The sequence below is a fragment of the Alexandromys fortis genome, unplaced genomic scaffold, assembly GCF_014885135.2.
Source record: "Alexandromys fortis isolate MF-2015 unplaced genomic scaffold, M_Fortis_MF-2015_v1.1 scaffold_94, whole genome shotgun sequence".
Classification (NCBI taxonomy): Eukaryota; Metazoa; Chordata; class Mammalia; order Rodentia; family Cricetidae; genus Alexandromys; species Alexandromys fortis.
Window position 1 is genome coordinate 2,205,859 of NW_026067979.1, and position 18,986 is coordinate 2,224,844.

The window sequence follows — 18,986 nt, forward strand, 5'->3', positions numbered from 1 at the left end:
CCCCTTGCACCTCAAGGTCCGATCTCGGCACCCCCTCCCCCTCTCCTCCCCCTCTCCTCCCCCGCCCCACGCGGCTGGAGTTGTGAGCTCCCAGTCTTGCCCCACCCCTTCCGTAGCCCCGCCCACAGATGCTCTGTCCTCAATGGGCCCCGGGATAGAGGAGGCCAGGGGCGGGGCTCACCCCTTGCCCTCGGGTCTCCCAGGCTGCACCAATCAGAGAGCGCCCTGTTGGCCATCCGCCGCTCCAGCGCCCCTCCCTCTCCCGCCGATCCCTGCGTCCCCAAATCCAAGATGGCGGGGTCCAGACGGAGGGGTTCCCAGGCTGGAGCGCGGCCGTTCCTTTGCGCCCTGCTGCTGTCTTTCAGCCGATTCGTCGGGAGCGATGGCACGGGAGGCGACGCTGCGGCCCCCGGCGCCGCGGGCACCCAAGCCGAGTTGCCGCACCGCCGTTTCGAGTACAAATACAGCTTTAAAGGGCCGCATCTGGTGCAGAGCGATGGGACTGTGCCCTTCTGGGCCCACGCGGGGAGTAAGCTGGGGCCGGGCGGGGGGTCGGGAGCTGGGTTCCCTGCTTGCTTTCCGTCCATCTCCCCAATGCCCTGCAGGGCCGAGGGTCAGCTCCAGCTCTGCACGACCCATGCGCTGGGGCAGAATTCCCCAGGCAGCCCCTACTCCAGGTCCCCGGCTCGCAGGTCCCCCGCGCGTCCTGAGTCTTCTCACCCACTTCCCAATCTTCCCTTTCTTAATCTCATCAGCACTTTGTTTGATTCGGAGGTGTTTTCTTACTTTCTGTACTCAAACCAGCTTCTGGGTGTCACGTTACAATATACCCTGATGCCACGTCTCAAGGGTGCACTTTGCCTGGCCATAGCAATTGAGACCAGTTCTAACAACCTTCTGCTTGCTTGTTTTAGGGAGTTAGCAATGACCAGGTTTGTACTTTAATTCTCGAATGCTCCAAGATACCAGAGAGTCTTAGAGTGGCTTTTAGGTCTTTGGATGTCGTTCTTAAAGTGTTGGGGTTACACCATAGAATCGCCTCTCAGTTGACGGTGTGTGTGGTCTTTGATCCTCACACTATAAACTTTTGTTTAGTTAGTGCAAGAGACAGAGTTTTGTATTGATGACTTCTGAACTTGGGACTAAGAATAGTCATAGCCTCTCAGAATGAGGTGGTTTCTGCCTCAGACTTTTTTCACTCTGACCCAGACGACAGAACTGTGACTGAGCACCGCTCAGGGAAACGAAAACGGGGACACACTTTTAGTGCTGATGTGTCACAGCTGACCGAAGAGTATCAGTAGCATTTGTCGTCCTGTAAGCTCCTCGGTGACTGCCCGATACATCCAAGTAGTAAATACCGTCTGCTTTTGTGTGTAATTAAGGAATCACTTATAGAAGGCTTTTTTTTTTTTATGTCACAAGATTGTCCAGGGGCCGAAACAAAACGCTTCATTGCTAGAAAATAATTGCTAAATAGAAAGCACCCTTCCAGGAAAGGCCATTTCCCTCAAATTAATGTACAATTACCAGGTGTGAATTTCATTGAACTTAATGACCAAGTCATTATGTAGTTGAAACAGGGTGCAATGCAATTATGCTGTTACTCAGTTCGTTTATTATAAGCCTTCTGGGCTCGTGGTATCAAGATAGCATCGCCCCGCGTACGCAAAGATGATGGTGCATGATTCCAAGCACAGGTTTTCAGATCTTTTGTTTGTGTTTTTAAGACATTTGGAAATGGCGGTGAATTTGTGGGCGCCTCTCCGCCACCTGTCTGCTGTTCTCCGTCTTTTCCACCGCAGTCACGCATCAGCAAATGCAGAGTGGTAATCAGCTACTGAAATTAGTTATCGTCACTCTTTCACAGAGCCACAAGCAACAGATCTCGCCTCCTGTGAAAGAGGTCAGGCTAAAGGGCTGGAGCTGTAGCCTCATCGGTAGGATGCTAGGCCGGCGTGGACCAAACCCTGGGTTCAATCCGCAGCACCCCATAAGCCGGGTGTAGTGGTTCACACTTGATCCCAGTGCTAACGACGTTGGGGGTGGAAGCAAGGAGATCAGAAGTTCAAGGTCATCCGTGGCTGAAAGACAGGGTGTACAAGGGGAGGGTGCTCTTTGCTGTATCCCAATGCAAGTGTGTGGCCAAAGTATTTTACTGTTTCAGTCATGACTTGATCTGTTTACTGACTTTGACACTCGGTGGTATGTGGAAATCCATTGCTTTCGTGGTTACTGTAATTTTTCATTTTACTCTATTAATGCTGTTGGTCATTTTCCTCCCTTCTCATTTCTTCTTGCAATTTATCATTTGAAACGAGAAAAATGAAGAAACCTAGGATTTAGTTTAAACACAGCCCATTACATTCAGCCCTAATTAGGATTACCTATTTCTCTTTTTCAAATCTTAGTCCTTTTGTACTGTCGGTACATATCCTTAGGTTCACAAGGGCAAGAAATGCTAATAATCTTGAACTGTTCATAACTCTCAAAGCTCTCCCCTTCATTCTTCTGTTTGAGCTGTAGTAGGCAGCCAGGCACCTCCTGTATAGATGGAGCAAGAACTACAGAGAGACGAAGGTTCTGGGACATTTTCTCAACTCTTCCGTTTCTCTGTGCAGGCCTTTTCCATAGTGTTCTCCCCACCCTGTGAGTGTTTGAGCCAGAGAGTCCACTAAAGTATCCTAGCTCTCTTTTCCTCCCTACAAAGTGGAGTCCCCACAGTCAGAAGGGTTACAGTCTGAAAGAGTATGTTAGAATTGTTCGACATGTGGGCCTTTTCATGTACCTTGTTAATTAGCCAATAGTAAGAGGATTGAAGGATTTATAGGCATGTTTGGTTTTTTGTGGCTCAGTTTATTGGCTTTTGCGGAGCCTGGGTTTGATCTTTTACAGACTGGGTGTGCTCAGCAGCCTGTCCATCCATGCTGCTTGTCCGGTGTCACCAGATGAGCCTTAGCGGTTCCTGTCAGTGACGTTGTTGGTTTTGTTTTCTGGCTCTGAGGTCCCGGGAGTCAAACACAGAGCCCATGAGTGATAGGACGTGCTTTTTCACCGATCCATGTGCCAACTCCTTCATGTATTTTAAAACTGAAGCCTGCTTATTGTTGTTTTAAATGCACACTCAGTATATTGTATAGATTTAACTTTTAGATGATCTGGAAGACCCCCAAAGTTGCTTGCCTTGCTTTGCTGTGATTGTTTGAAACCGAGCCAGCTATATCCCTGTGCTGTACCTACGTGTACATTCTTATTCATTGTGTACCAATGACACGCTGAAGATCCGGCAGCCACAAGTGCCCGGACAGGGACTTGAGCTGGCTACTCTTGAGAATCCCTTGTTTTCTCTGAGAGTCCACCATAGTTTAAAAAAATTGCTTTATTTAGTTTATTTCCTCTTCCTAGGAAAATGTATATATGCAGGATATTTTGCATATGATTTTGCAATGTTTAGAGCAGTTGTCAGGCCTGCCCCTTTCATTTTACAGATGAACATAAATGATGAAACTAATAGAATATGGAATGATTCGTTCAAAATCACAGCTGAACTTGATCCCTAGTGTTGGTTCTTATGGTTTTTTTCTAATGTTATAACTGTATTTATACAGTTTGTAGTATATAACTGGTGAAACACGTGGACTTTTAATATTGGGGAAATTTTTATTAAAAATAGATTAGGAAAATCAAGTAAACAGCTTTCCTATTTATTAAAAATTCATGCAATATATTCTGACCACTGTTTACCCTCCCTAGATCCTCCTCACCTCCTCACCCATCCATCTCTGTGCCTTTTCTCTCTTTAGAAAACTAATGAGAAAACATAAACCAGAATTTAAAAAAAAAGAAAAGCACAAAAAGAATAAAAAAAAACACAAGAAACATATACACAGAAACAAAACCCATAAAAACACAAAATTGGAAACCATAATATAAAAGCAAAAGTTTGAAGTCTTGGTCTCTGGGACTTTTACTGTGTAATATGGGGATGTAGGCTTGCAGGTGCATTTCTCTGTTCAAAGACAGAAGAGATATTGCTCCCTTAACGTTTCAAAGTCATAACTGTCAGCCTGAAACCATGTCTAACAAAGATTCTTGTGTACAATAAGAAGGTAAAATTTCTTCTTTGTAGCTATAGATAGCAACTCAGCGGTGAGTGTTGAATTCTGCGTAATTATAACTGAAAGCTCTCCTTTTCTGATGTTTGCCCTAGATGCTATTCCAAGTTCAGATCAGATTCGAATAGCACCATCATTAAAAAGCCAGCGAGGTTCGGTGTGGACAAAAACGAAAGCAGCCTTCGAGAACTGGGAGGTGGAAGTGACATTTCGAGTGACCGGAAGAGGTCGAATTGGAGCTGATGGCCTAGTATGCCCGTTTCTGTTGCTTGAGCCAGTCTAGCTGCACAAATCACTGGTTCCTGACGGTTTCCTCTTACGTATTTTCAGGCAATTTGGTATACAGAAAATCAAGGTTTGGACGGCCCTGTGTTTGGATCAGCTGATACGTGGAATGGTGTTGGAGTGTTTTTTGATTCTTTTGACAATGATGGAAAGGTATATTTTTTTGTTAAAACTGTTAGCCATTTTCCGTTTAATGTATTTTAGCAGAGTTAGGCTGTGGGAAGGTAGCTTGCCTGACACCTTAAATTTAATAATGAAGAACGTGGCTGATAGTCTGAGCATGGTCATTAGTCTTGGTAGCAGAGAATCTCACACTGAAAGCTGTGCAGACACTGTTTTTCCCACACTAATTTACAGACGTAGCTCAGAGGACCTGTCAGTGATTCACACCCCGTGTGTGCTTAGTAACTGAAAAAACCAGCATGAATCTTTAGACGTGGGCAGCGAAGCCATGGCGGTACTCAGGTGCTGGGCACGATGACCCTCACCCTCAGCTCTCCTGTGTTAATGACTTTTTGGTCAGCCGTTCTGATGACATCTGAAAAGCAGAACATACGTAGATGCTGAAGCATTAACCTGTGGCTTGGATGCTTTAAGGCTGGTGGTCTTCCCTTTGGCCCGTTGTTACTGATTTCCAGATGTTGCTGTCAAGCAATTTAAAGAAAATTTGATGATGCATTGAAAGCTTAGGCCACACTATTTCAGAAGTTTAAGAGTCCTGGAATCTTAGCAGATGAGGTTTAGCTTCATAGCACGTGAAGAATGATGAAATTTTCTATGAAACATACTAAAATATTTTCTCTTTATTTTTTAGAAAAATAATCCTGCTATAGTAGTTATAGGCAACAATGGACAAATTAATTATGACCATCAAAAGTAAGTGGGATTTTGCCTTGTTTCTCATTTCAACTTTTCTTTGGCAACCTCATGAAATATATTGCTTCAAATCTCAGCACTCTCCAAACAAAATAAGATGGTTTTTCTTGAACTGTTATATTGTAACTCACTGAAAAGTTCTACGTTTCCTTTCCTGTCTTGAAGTTTTTTTTTCTGTGAGCCAACCTTTCCATGTTTATTGAAAGAGATCTTTCAAAAAATAAATTTAGCTTTCACCCAACTAATGAGTCCCCAGTCATTAAATGTATCACCATTTTCAACACAAATGTCACTTTACGACTGTCCATGCGTTATAGTGTTCCAGGTGTTGAGTGGAAGAAAATTTCTTGCCCATGCCTGGCTTTGCCCTCTCCTATCTCGGTGGCTGCTATGGTGGTGGTTCTTTGCCGTCCCTGGTGGACTGGTTTAAACTAGAAGTGCCTGGCCAGTTCCTTTAGATTCATCTTCAGCTGGCTCGGGTGGAGGTGACAGACTCCAGGAGTGACTGGGGATGTAGCTTAGTTGTAGATCCCTTGCCTAGTATGTGTGAGACTCTAGGTCCAGTTCCTAATACCACAAAAATAAACTATGAAATCCCCAAGTGATTTGAACACTGTCCTCTCCTAGTAACACATCCTCCTCCCTTCAGCACCCAGTGGCCTTGGGACTCCCTTCCAGTGTCTCCAGAGTTCTGACAGGAAAGGCCTTTCTGTCTGTTGACTGACAGGGGCCGTCATAAGCTTCATTGTAACTGATATTTTTGAGTCTTCCTGAATCTTAAATACTAAAAGCCTTCTTTTCTTCTCCCTCCCCCTGCAGTGATGGTGCCTCTCAAGCTTTAGCGAGTTGTCAGAGGGACTTTCGTAATAAACCCTATCCTGTCCGGGCAAAAATTACCTATTACCAGAAAACGCTGACGGTGAGTGACAGTAACCGATAAGCAACACTCTAGCGTGACTTTTCTTTTGAATTCTTTTTTTTTTAAATATTTATTTATTATGTATACAATATTCTGTCTGCATGTGTGTCTGCAGGCCAGAAGAAGGCACCAAACCTCATTACAGATGGTTGTGAGCCACCATGTGGTTGCTGGGAATTGAACTCATGACCTTTGGAAGAGCAGGCAATGCTCTTAACCACTGAGCTATCTCTCCAGCCCCTCTTTTGAATTCTTGACAGAAGTTAATGTACTTAAACATGGGTATCCGCACATCTGTATGTGTTGCCCTGAGAACAGAGTTAAGTTTGTCATCTGGTGTATGTTATTTCCTGTAGTGAGCTTTGTCAGTAAGTTTCTGTTTGGTCAGAGGAGATTTAAGCACCAGCTCGAAGATACCGTAAGCACATAGCCAAGTCTTCAGGATACCAATATGAGTAAGACAAAGACCTTTCTCCTTGAAGAGCTTGCAGGCCCTCGAGGAAACACTAGCGTCACTGTGCTGAGAGACAAGGGCTGAGGAATTGAGATAGTGTTAAGGAATTGTGACCTTGGAACCTGGACCCTGGGAAAAGTCCAGAAGTGGTTCGGTTGAGATGCACCTCAGAGCAGGACCGGGAATGTGTGTATGCTCCCGGCACAGAACGCAGATAGGGTCTCTAAGAAGCTGAACATTTGAGAGAGCTAGTATGCTGAAGTGTGAAGACAGAGACATCACGGAAGTGGGGTGGAAGGCAGTGACCCTCCTGTGAGGAAGCTTTAAAAGAGCTGGTGTTCTCAGCAGGAAGTGGAATTGCGGTGTAGGCAGTTTTAACCAGTGACTTAGCCTGGCGCTTTGTGCTTTAAATGCAACTTTGCACAGGGCTAGGCTCTCTGGAGAAACTGAACTTGGGAGGTTTTAAGTACCTCAGAGAGACTAGAGTTTGAACAGCTCTGCCCTATCCACAGGGCTCCACTCACTACCAGACCTGAGGTGATAGGTGCCTAAAGGAAGACAGCGGAGAGAGGAGCAGCGCTGTCATTTGCTAACCTAGGATAACCGGAGCTTTGAATTCCTGCTGTGACCTCTTCAGAATGACCATGACCCCCTAAGGCTCTGCAAGAGAGGAACTTACTTCACTGTAGAAAGATTGTTAAACTATCAACATTTTCTCTTTTTGAGCCTTTGACAAATGATGGGTTAAAAAAAACTTAAGTGAATGCTCTTAACTTGTGTAATGGTGGTTAGTAAGTAAGTTTATCGCAAATTATCCTTTGTAGGGCTGGGGAGTGAATAAAGATGGCTCAGTGTAAGTCTGAGAGGCAGAGCTCAGATCCCTGGAAACTATGTAAAAACTGAGAAGGGGTGTGGCCACCTGGAATCCCAGCACTCAAGAGCCAGGGCAAGATGGCTTGCTGGTCTAGACAATCACTGAGCTCTGGGATCAATGTAGGGACCCTGATTCAGTAAATAAAGGGGAAAGTGGTTGAGGAAGATACCCAGTGTCAACTTCAGCCTCCACATGCGCACCCACATGCAAACACAAACACGCACAATATCCACATACAAAAAGAATTATAGCAATAGAAGGAAGCAAGAGTGAATACTATTAATCACAAAATGCTAAAATTTATTTTGAAATAATCTACAACTGTAGTATGTCTTCCCAGGTCATGATCAATAATGGCTTTACACCAGATAAAAATGATTATGAATTTTGTGCCAAAGTGGAAAATATGATTATCCCCCCACAAGGGCATTTTGGGATATCTGCGGCAACAGGAGGTCTTGCAGGTAAATCTCACCATCTTTTCATATTGAAAGCCTGTGAATGATTCTTACTTTTGATGGTTTGTGTGAGGTTCCATTTCACTCCTCCATCTCTTTGGAGCCTTCCCATGGCCCATTCTACCAGTCTTTGGCTGTGTTGGCTGCATGGATGTATGTAAATTACACCATTCATTTAGGCACATTTTTGTAGTGAAGGGGACATATTTCAAGTTGAGGATATAAAAAGTTAATTCCTAAGTGTTTTAGGAACCTTAAAAGTTGCTGTATCATATACAAGTGGCTTTGGAAACCCAAGGAAATATTATTTAGGGCAAACCTTAAATGAAAACAATTGCTGTTATTTTCCATGTATATTGATAAATGAAGCTCCTCCACACCAGTACTGCTTTGTACTCAATGAGACGTCACCATTTGAAATACTTCCCAAACTGTAGTTTGTTCTGTACAACCCAAGCAAAGAGGGAGGAGGTCTGGATCCCCATTTTTTTCAGGTGTTGCCAAGTTTCTCAGGGGTCACATAGTCACCGCCAGAAAGTCATGGTCTGGACTTGTGATTCCTGGCTGTTGAGCACATGATCTCTCCTCAGGTTACCCAGTCTGCAGTGCCTCAGACTCTGTTTACCCAGCTCCCCCTCAGAGCTCCCCTCAGAGCTCCCCAGGAAAGGCAGAAGGAGAAGGGTGCTGAGCACTTGGAATAAATCTCTCCACACCACAGTATGGACGCAGCTGCCAGGACTGGCATAGCAGTTCACTGCTGTGGGGTCCAGTCTCCTTGGACCTGCCTTTAGCTTAAACAACCTGGTATTAATTTGACTTTGCATGGTTTAGATAAAATAGAAGTAGTATTATCAGCCAGCTGAGCAAAGCAAGTATGAAAGAGCAGCGCTGGTGTGCGCCACAGGAAGGGCACTGCACACAGGTGGACGGGGTTTGTGCACATGGAGCAGGGCTTTTTCCATGCAGGAGCATCCTTCACTGTCAGGCACTCCCCATTTGCTCCAGTTAGACCCTGCTGCACTGCTGACCTGGGGTTGGTTTAGAGTAGTTCTGAAGTCAGGCTTTCATATATACCTGTCAAGTAAACTCACAACTATGAACAATTACTTACAGCATTTCTTGAAACTATTTTTTTAATTTGTAGATGACCATGATGTTCTTTCTTTCTTGACTTTCCAACTAACTGAGCCTGGGAAAGAGCCAGTAAGTACACTTTTTTCCAAGCAGTTAATTTCAACTTTTCAGTGGTGTTGCCCAAACTGTGGGTTTTGAGTAGACTGATGTCAGTCTTGGTCCTGTATGAGTTCCTGAACCTCTGTAGCATGCTTGATGCTTGTTCAGTGGCAACTTCTGGATTTTGTCAGGATTAAGTGAGACCAGTGTGCGTATAGTAAATGCTCACTGAACGGCAGTCGTTACTGTGATTTTTGGTATTGTTAAAACCAAAAACAAATTAGCTGTAGTTTAGGTAAGGGACAGCCTTCAAGCCAGTGATGCCATAGTGAGCTTGAGAAGGACAGATGCCAAATGTCTCACCAGTTCCCTTTCCTATGACCTCTTCTTCCTCTGAAAAAGCCTACGCCAGAGAAAGACATCTCAGAAAAAGAAAAGGAAAAGTACCAAGAGGAGTTCGAGCACTTCCAGCAAGAATTGGACAAGAAGAAGGAGGAATTCCAGAAGGACCACCCTGACCTCCAGGGGCAGCCAGGTGAGTTGTGGCTGGGCCGGCTCTGTGGGGACACCTGGGTGTGTACTGTCTGCCTCATCTCTGCTGTCTCAGCACACTCAGAATTTCTGGGAACAGTGGGAAAGCAAGTCCTGAGTCCCTCAGGGCCTGGAGTGTGGCTTGTAAGGTGTGCATGAAGAGCGCCATAGCTCTGTGAGTGAGCATGGCACTGACATGTTCACCATTGTGTTCTGTGAACCAAACAAATGAAAATCAAGAGACAGTGCTGGTTTCGTGGGTGACTGCTAAGTAAAACTATTTTAAAAGGGGGGGGGGGGGAGAGCTCTCTTTCTCCTTTCAGTGTTACACAATGGCTTTATTGAAGTTTGGACAGTTTTATGCATGTATACAATGTATTAGAAATATTGCTCCATTTCCTTTCCCTCTAAACACTTCCTTTCCAGCTAGTCCAGTAGTGACCATACCATTGAAGAAAATGACACCTTCTTTCCCAGTACCTTCCCCCTTACTACTGAGAATCCTGGACTTTAATGGTGGAAAGTTTAAGTGCTAGTGTAAGCCAAAAAAATTGAGGCCTTATATGTTGTTACATTCTCAAAAATGTAACAGTGTCAAGGCCAAACAGACTGACCGCTACTTTTCTATCTGGTCTGTTCCCCACCAGCATGAATGCTGGAGACTACTTGGTAAAGCCTGTGTCTAGCACTTGAACGCTGTGTGATGTACAGTTCTCACAGTTATCAGTGGTATGGTAACTAGCATGTCATTTGTGACCGTAACCTGAAACTGCTTGAAGTTGCTGTACAGTTGGTTGTTTTCCACCTAAACATCACAGCGTCCGTGCTTGGAATGTTTTTTTTTTTTCACCCCAGAAAGTTCTCTGATTCCGTAAACCCACTCTCCACATAGCCTGTCATTATTTTGATTTCTGTTACTCCTGGTTAGTTTTCCCTAGTAAAATTACACAATATATATAAAACAAAAAATTATTTTAAGTGAAAAGGTTCAAATAGTAATTTGTAATATTCATTTAGTAATTACTAAAATAGTAACTTAGTTATGACTGAACTGTCGGAAGTTTGTACCCCGTGTTGGTAATGTTCTGGTTTTGGAATGTATCAGCTTTCAAAGCTACAGGTGTGGAGGATTGTACTGACTAATTCGCAACTGCTTTACAGCGGATGACATATTCGAGAGTGTAGGAGATCGCGAGCTCAGACAGGTCTTTGAGGGACAGAATCGTATCCATCTGGAAATCAAACAACTTAACAGGCAGCTGGATATGATCCTTGATGAACAGAGGAGATACGTCTCTTCCCTGACAGAGGAGATCTCCAGGAGAGGAACAGGGACCCCAGGTCAGCTGGGACAGGTAAACTTTCCAACACAGCAACCCAGCCAGAGACAGAACAGTGCTGTGCTCACATGACCCATGGGTGCTAAGCTGCTTCGTCTTGCTTCCCTCCAGGTCTCTCAGCAGGAACTGGATACCGTTGTGAAGACCCAGCAGGAGATTTTGAGACAAGTGAATGAGATGAAGTAAGTACACAGCAGTCATGTGTGAGCATCTTGTCCCTTGTCCTAAAGAAGCTTGTGTGCCTGCTCTCCCGTGTCTGTCCTTCAGGGGGGTAAGCTGCAAATGTCTAAATTTTAAAATCCATTATAAGCTGAAAAGCGGGGGGGCGGGGGGGCGGGGGATGTGCCAGTATTAGTGTCTTTAAAAACAAAGAGGTTTGCTGTAGTGAGTGGAGACCAGGTGAATGCCTGTCTTTGGAAATTAGGGACTGGAGTGAGTTGTCAGAGCACTGAGAAATGCTGGGGGTGGAAGGATTTACTGTGGCAGGCCTGGAAAGCAGGCATGCTTGCCCAGAACAACTTCTGATGCCACCTTCTGCCCTATGACAGGCTGGGCAGAGCTGGAATAGACAGTGTGGACAGTTGAATGACCTATCTCTAGTGACAATGGCTGACTCACACAGAGAGCCAACCTTCTCAGTGTCTGTGATGGAGAACACAGCCTTCTCAGTGTCTGTGATGGAGGACACAGCCATATGTGTTTTTGTAAACTAATGTGTCAGTGTTCCCACCGGGTACAACCCTTGACAGGAGGTGTCAAAGTGAGTCTTAAGGGCTGAACAACCATACAGGACCAGGTTAAACAGAAGATCAGAAGCTACAAGGACTCGACTGATGACTGGAAATTTGTAGTTTGCTCCTTAGCATTGCATTTAAGAAACATTTTTGTTGTTGGTTCACAATTCCAAAGTGGATACTTACCTTGTTCAAACAGTTTAGCTAAATGAATAGATTTATTTTAGAAGTCTACTGGGTTCTATAATGTAGTGTTTTTTATTTTGATACTATTTTTCAAAAGATTTATTTATTGATGTAATTGGGTGGTTTTACTATATGTATGTCCATACTGTGCATACAGTACCTTCAGAGACCAGAAAATGGTGTTAGATTTTATGGAACTGAGGTTAGAGATGGTTATGAGCCATTATGGGAGCTAGGATGAAATTCAGGCCCTCTGGAAGAGCAGCTGGTGCTCTTAACCAGAGCCATCTCTCAAGCCCCTTATTTTCTTGAGTTTGAACGTTAGACGCTGTAAAACTGATACATTAAGCTTCCACGTATCTTTCACCCATCTTTTAATGTTGATATTTTATATAACCAAAATGTAAGAACCAGGAAATTAACATTCATACTATATGATCAACTGAACAAATGACCTAGTGGGCCCTCCATCAGTAGTGAGCTGCAGCACACGCGTGTGCACACATACACACACACACACACACACACACTGTACGTATTACCCCTTTCAGACCTGCTACCTCCTGCTCCCACCTCATCTGCTTATCACTAGGACCTTAAACCCACAGATAGGAAGCAAGCGTCATGTCCTAGTCCTCTGCCTCAGTCTCCAAGTGTGGAGCTTATGTGTATGTGCTACTATGTCTGGCTTCCGGTTTTGTATTTGTTTCTTTGGAGTTTTATTTTTTTTAACAATCTGATGTGTTGAGCTTAAATGGGGGTAACCATTTAAAATGTATAACTGGAAACAAAAAACAAAACCCTTGTGATTTCAAAGGGATTTTGTGTTCCAGGAACTCCATGAGTGAAACGGTGCGGCTGGTCAGTGGCATACAGCACCCTGGTTCAGCAGGCGTCTATGAAACCACTCAGCACTTCATGGACATCAAAGAGCACCTGCATGTCGTGAAGAGAGACATCGACAGCCTGGCACAGCGCAGCATGGTAAGGTGGCTCCCTGTGCCATGGTTTTGAGCTGTGCTCATGTTCTGGCCTAACTGTCCCATAGGTTCTGAAAGCCGCTGGATTTGGGTTTCCTAGGTAGAAAGCAGAATTCGGTGTCTGCACTTGTCATTGCTTACTAGGCAAGAGCAAGCAATGAGGGTTTGGGGTATGGGATTTATATTACCAGGCGATGAAAATATTTGTACTTCCATCTTAATATCCTCTGTAATCCATGTTTTTTGAACTTGCTTGAGAATTTATATATGTATATGAGGTAGACTTTTTCTTTTTTATTTTTTTTATTTTTTTATTTTTTTAGTATAATATAGTCTGATAATAGTTTCCCCTCTCTGAACTCCTCCAAGATTCTTCATTTGGTAACAAAAAATGTTCAGCTGGGGCTCTGTCTTCCCAGTTATTTGGCAAGCACATTTAGATCACCTTTGTATGTATATATATCTTAGGAAGCTGTTACTGTATTAGGTTTCTATACAACCCTTCAGGGGGCCTTGTTTTAGCCGTCCCTCCTCAATTTTCCTCTCTCAACTCCTTTTCCTTTGCTCTCCCCTTTTGATCCTACAGTTCCAGTGCCCCTCCCCCCCCCTCCATAAGTGTCTATTCTGTTTCTTCTTCCTAGCGTGATCCAGTCCTCCTGCTTACTTCCTTACTCTGTAACCTTGATGATTGTATGACTTGTAGCCTGCTTACCAAGGACTTCACAGCTAGCATCTATATATAAGGAGATGCCTAGCTTTTTTGCCCTTTGGGATCTAGGTTATCTCAAGATTTTTTTTTTCTAAGATCCATCCATTTACCTATGAATTTCATTTTTTTAAACAACTGAATAATATTCAACTATGTAAATATACCCCATTTTCTTTATTCATGCATACATTGACAGACATCTAGTTTGTCAGTGAACATGCTTGAGAAAGTGTCCCTGTCACAGGATGTAGATCCTTTGGGTATATGCCCACGAGTGGGACAGCTGGATCTTGAAGTAGGTCTATTTCCAGCTTCCTGAGGAACCATCACACTGGTTTCCATAGTGGCTGTAGAAGTTTGCACTCCCACCAGCAGTGGATAAGTATCCCCTTACTCTATGCTCACCAGCATAAGCTGTCATTTGTCTTACTGATCTTGGCCTTTCTGATTGGTAAAAGAAGAAATCTCAAAGTATTAACTTGCATTTCCTTGATAAAGGATGTTTCTTTAAGTGTTTCTCAGCCATTTAAGTTTCCTCTTTTGAGAACTCACTGTTTAGATCTGTACTTTGGTTTTTACTTGGTTTATTTCTTTTCTTGATGTCCAGTTTTTTAAGTTCTATATATATTTTAGATATTATATTTATACATATTTAGATAGTATATTTGAGATAGCCCTCTATTGGATGTGTAGTTGGTAACAAATCTTTTCCCATTCTGTAGGCTGCTGCTTTGTCTAAATGATGGGGTCCTTTGCCAATCCTAGAAGCCACTATCTGGGTGACATCTTTGTCCCTGATGTTTAATTAGCCCCTTAAGATACCTCGTCTTTTGGAGACAGAAGATGGACAGTTTTCAGAAGTCAGTCAGGTTTGATGTGAGATTGCAAAGGCAGGAAACAAAATTCTGTTTGAGTAGTTTGTTGGTAGGGTGCATGTAATTTATCATATGGACCGGAACGTTACTGAGCGTGAGGTCTGCACTGTTGATTACTGTGCCAGTACAGAGCCTGTGAACTGGAAGCATCCAGAGCTGTAGGAGTTTGTGGGAGCCCTGTTCTCTAGAGCCTTGAAGGGCACTGAAGTCATGGTCTGTAGTGAAGCTGGGGCGGGGCAGGTGGTACCAAGTTGGCACAGGGTCCTTCTTATGTCAGTTGCTCTTTGAAAGAAAAAGAATTTTTAAAAGATAGTAAAAGTTAAATAGGTAGAAAATGTTTAGGGGAATGAGTAAATGAAATACTTGCTTATTTAACAGACTGTGCGTTGTATACAATTACACATTCATGTCTGACTAACTGTAATACAGACTGTTTGCTTTGCAGCCGTCTAATGACAAACCCAAATGCCCAGAACTGCCACCATTTCCGTCATGTTTATCCACAGTCCACTTTGTGATATTTGTAGTCGTGCAGACAGTGTTGTTCATTGGCTATATCATGTACAGGTAAGTCTCTTGATGACATTTGACCCCACATGTTTAGGGATAAAATACTTGTGGAATTAACTAGGACCTTAATGCATCTTTCACTAACAGACAATTCAGGGCAAAGCAAACTTGTTCACTAGTCTCTTGGGTGTGCATGTTTAGAGTGTGTTTATCTCAGTATTTTCTACTTCAGGGGGCATTGATAGCTTAATTGAAACAATCCTGTTTCTTTCCCAAGTTAAGTATATAGAGCATCTGTTGATTTTCCTTTTCTTTTTTTAGGACTCAGCAAGAAGCAGCTGCCAAAAAATTCTTTTGACCTTCATTTTCCTGTATGTACATCATGTATGTATGAATGTGCAAATGTTGTCTTTTCGAGGGGATTTAGTATTTAAATTGATCCATAGTCTAAGTTATTAAATTTTGTATAAAATAACATTCTTTTTTCAGTAAGAATAAATCTTCAAGACAACCACATTTTTGTTCATAGTACTACATGTCCTTACATGTCAACGAGCTTCTGGTAGGCAGAGTGTAACCACTGAAGAGAATAACGACAGGTCAAGACATAAAACAGGGGCAGCCACTGGCTGTGGGCATTCCCTCTCCAGCTCCGCTATCGGAGGGTTCTATATATAAACACTTGCCTTTTTTCCCAGAATATGAGGTCTAAACAAGAGCATGCTGTTCATGTGACTCTTGTAACCAAAGTCATTTTTAGAAGTGAGAATTCCCAATACAAGAGTGAGTTCTAGAGGCCTTTGGTCCCAACACATCTCTCTCTGGGATCAATGATTTGTCTGAGAGCTTGAGGCTAGATGCCAGCCGTTGAAGCATTTAGTGAAATGATTCCCTCCTCAATCTTGGATGTGTATTTCATTTTTAAAGAAAATTTTGTGGGAAGTGAATAACTACTTTTTGCCTACATCGTTTAGGTGAGAACAGTCTTATGATGATGATTTTTAATGGATATTTTGCCTGTTGGTATAATCATTCATGATGTCCATTGTCTTGAATATCTTTGTTCCAATAATGTCAATTTGATATTACAGAAATAATTTTTAATACTTTTAATCTGTGGAATTCATTTCTCCCAATCTGTCAAACATGTAGTTAGCTCTAATTACATGTTCTACAGCTATTTTAAATTCACAGGAGTTACAATACATTCTGGTTTATATTACTCTGGTTTGTGACTTTCAGATGTAAATTGAGGGGACTATAGCAGAAGCAGCTCTGAGCTATTTGAAAACAAATTTGTAAAGTAAATACTTCCCTGTTTCTCCTTTAAATGCTGGCTATAAGGATGCTGTGAAGCGTCCATTGGTGAATTAACCAGGAAACATTAGGCTTCAAGAGCTGATAGCAGCGCACAGTTAGTTGGAGGTATTTGAGGAACCACCTGTGACATTTTCAAGTGCAGATTTCACTTTTCTTTTCACAGCTGAGCTAGGACTTCTGCTGGCTTCAAGACAATTTACCTCTTATTAAAGTAATGATCTCTTTTGCTATGGGATCCAGAACAACACTGTTTAAGATATGCAACTAAATTGCTCTAAGCCTTCGTAAGTTTTCCCTCAAATGCTATGTGCAGATTGGGCTAACAGCCTAAAATCTGTGTGAAGACTTTACGACGAGCACTCTGCTGTGGCACTGTGTGTGCAGTCTCGCCTTGCCTTTTCTGCTGGCGTTCCTCCTAGATCTCAGACCGTGCCCTCTCAGTGGCTGCAGAAACTGCAGCATGCACACTTCTCTTTCCCCTCTGCAGCTGACGTTCTGAAAGTCATGCTTCACAAGTGTCATCTTCCAGACTTATATTTTTAAAAAACTTTCAGGAAAAAAAAAATCCGAATTGTAGGCATTGGGGTATCTTCTTGAGATAAAAGGCTGCCAAAGCCAACATTACAAAGTCCACAGTTGTGTGTGCCTGAACGTTAAAGGAACCCCAGATCAGGGCAGGGTACACTTTTCAGGCTCAAGTCCAGGGGAAGCACGCTGATCATTCCTGACGTGATTGCAGCTAGCCCTTGGAGCAGGAGCAGGAATCATTTTACTTGTCAATTGCTTAAAAATCACTCAGCAAGATTGTCACACAGTATGTCTGTCTTTGTTTTCCTCAAGATCATTAAATCTGAATCTTCTGAGCAAAAACCCTGCTCTGGGAGAAATTATCACTGCCAGAGTTCCTCTGTTCTGTAGTGTTCTGTGTAACTGGAATAGTTCACTTCTCACACCAGCAAGTATTTTACAGGTGCCTTGGATTAAAACAAAATTTATTTTAAAACGTTAATGTAATTTTATGATGCCACTTTTAGAAGAAATCTCAATTATGTAATTGCTGATAGATTTGTGTAATACGCTGTTTCTGTTACAATTATTTGAATGCTTTCTTTAGCGTAAAACTCCCCATGAAGTCATAGACAATAACAGTGTTTTGTCACGTATTGAAGGCACATCAGTGTTTTTCAGGACATGGCCTGTGGACCAGCCATTCAGTTCCTGGAATGCTTACGAGGAATACAGATTCCAAGGCTCCATTCCAATCTAGCCACATCACTAATCATGTGGGCTTCAGAGTGTCCACTCCACAGACACCACAGACACAGCACACTGACAGCTAAGAACCACTAAAATGAAGAGTAGGGAAAGGCGTATGTGTGCTGGGTCTTTGTTGGCTCGAAGCTGAGCTACCCACGTTTTCGCTGTCATTGAGATCAGCAACTCTGTTGGTTCTTCTGTGTTTGCTCCTGTTTGTTAAAGCTCTTTGCTCATCAGAAACTACAAACTAACCGCAGGTTGGTTGTTAGCTGACCTCTTGGCGCTTCAGTGATGACTTTGAACCTTGTAGAATCATCTTTGGCTCATGGCGAAGCATAAGCGTACTCATCAGGAAGCCTGCTGGAGCTGTGGCCTTCTGAGTGTCTCCAGGTTTTATCTCAAACAGCTGCACATGTGATAACTTGAGGACAGTGGAAAAGACTTGAATCAGGGCTCGCTCACCTGCTGCTCTGCTGAGAATCGGTCTCTAAAGAACTGATTGGTCGCCGGGGTCTGAGGCCCTGGCAGTGCCCACGTGCTGGCTGAAAGGTGATGAACAAATTGGTCATTGGGAATTTTGTATTTGTAAGATTTACGGTGAGATCAGCTCTTGCAACTTTTTTAAATCTGTATGTTGCCCGTTTTAAGATATTTCCTTTATGATGTTAAAGTTTAAAAAGGTCTTCTATCCACTCTCAGTTTCAATTATATAACATTTTGTCAAGGTTTTTTTGTTGTTGTTGTTTGTTTCTGTTTTGCTTTTCTGATTGTTACTTGATGCTAGCTGGAATTCAGGAAATGTCAATTCAAATAAAAGAAATATTTTAGTAAACTGACTTTTTCCTTCATTGATATGATGGGGCCTAAGTAGCTATTGTCCAAATAGGCCCTGCTTTGCAGCTGTATTTTATTCATCTGTGATCTGCACCCTGCTGTTCTGTTTCCAGTTGCCCACAAGCAGCTTTAAGAGAAGATGGGTTATTCATTTGGCTTGTAATAGCCAGCTAGAACACATCATTTTGGGGACATCATGGCAGGCACTTGAAGCAGCTAGTCACATTTAGTCAGGAGCAAGATGGTGTACCCATTTTAATAATCTAACAAAATAGGCTTAAAACCAAAACTACTTGAAAAAGATGGAGAAGGATACTACATAATAATGGAAAAACCCACCAAGGGAACACTGCAGTTCTTTCCTTCTATGCACCGAACATAAAGACACCCCGTTCTTGAAATATTACTATAGTTTATATCACATATTGCCCCTCAAACAGTGATAAAGGAGGTGGCACCAATACCCCACTCTTGACAATAGATGGGCCATCCAGACAAAAACGAAACAGAAATGTTGGTGCTAACTGACATTATAAACCAAATGGACCTAGCAGAT

At 42.9% G+C, this 18,986-nt stretch overlaps 1 protein-coding gene across 7 annotated transcripts; it reads left to right on the forward strand.

Annotated features, from left to right (window-relative positions):
* The first annotated feature begins 261 nt into the window (after window positions 1–261).
* Lman1 (lectin, mannose binding 1) lies at window positions 262–18,428 on the forward strand. Of its 7 annotated transcripts, none has more exons than XM_050157885.1 (14): window positions 262–529; window positions 4,211–4,365; window positions 4,446–4,553; window positions 5,215–5,276; window positions 6,096–6,195; window positions 7,864–7,987; window positions 9,126–9,184; window positions 9,557–9,689; window positions 10,847–11,040; window positions 11,137–11,207; window positions 12,779–12,929; window positions 14,955–15,076; window positions 15,341–15,403; window positions 16,503–18,428. In XM_050157885.1, the coding sequence occupies exons 1-13, from the start codon at window positions 292–294 to the stop codon at window positions 15,375–15,377; spliced, it is 1,554 nt and encodes a 517-aa protein (XP_050013842.1). In that variant the 5' UTR covers window positions 262–291; the 3' UTR covers window positions 15,378–15,403; window positions 16,503–18,428. The 7 variants fall into 7 exon arrangements, with proteins under 7 accessions (XP_050013842.1, XP_050013844.1, XP_050013846.1 ...); XM_050157887.1 differs by having other exon boundaries at window positions 17,528–18,428; XM_050157889.1 differs by having other exon boundaries at window positions 17,854–18,428.
* Window positions 18,429–18,986: the final 558 nt, after the last annotated feature.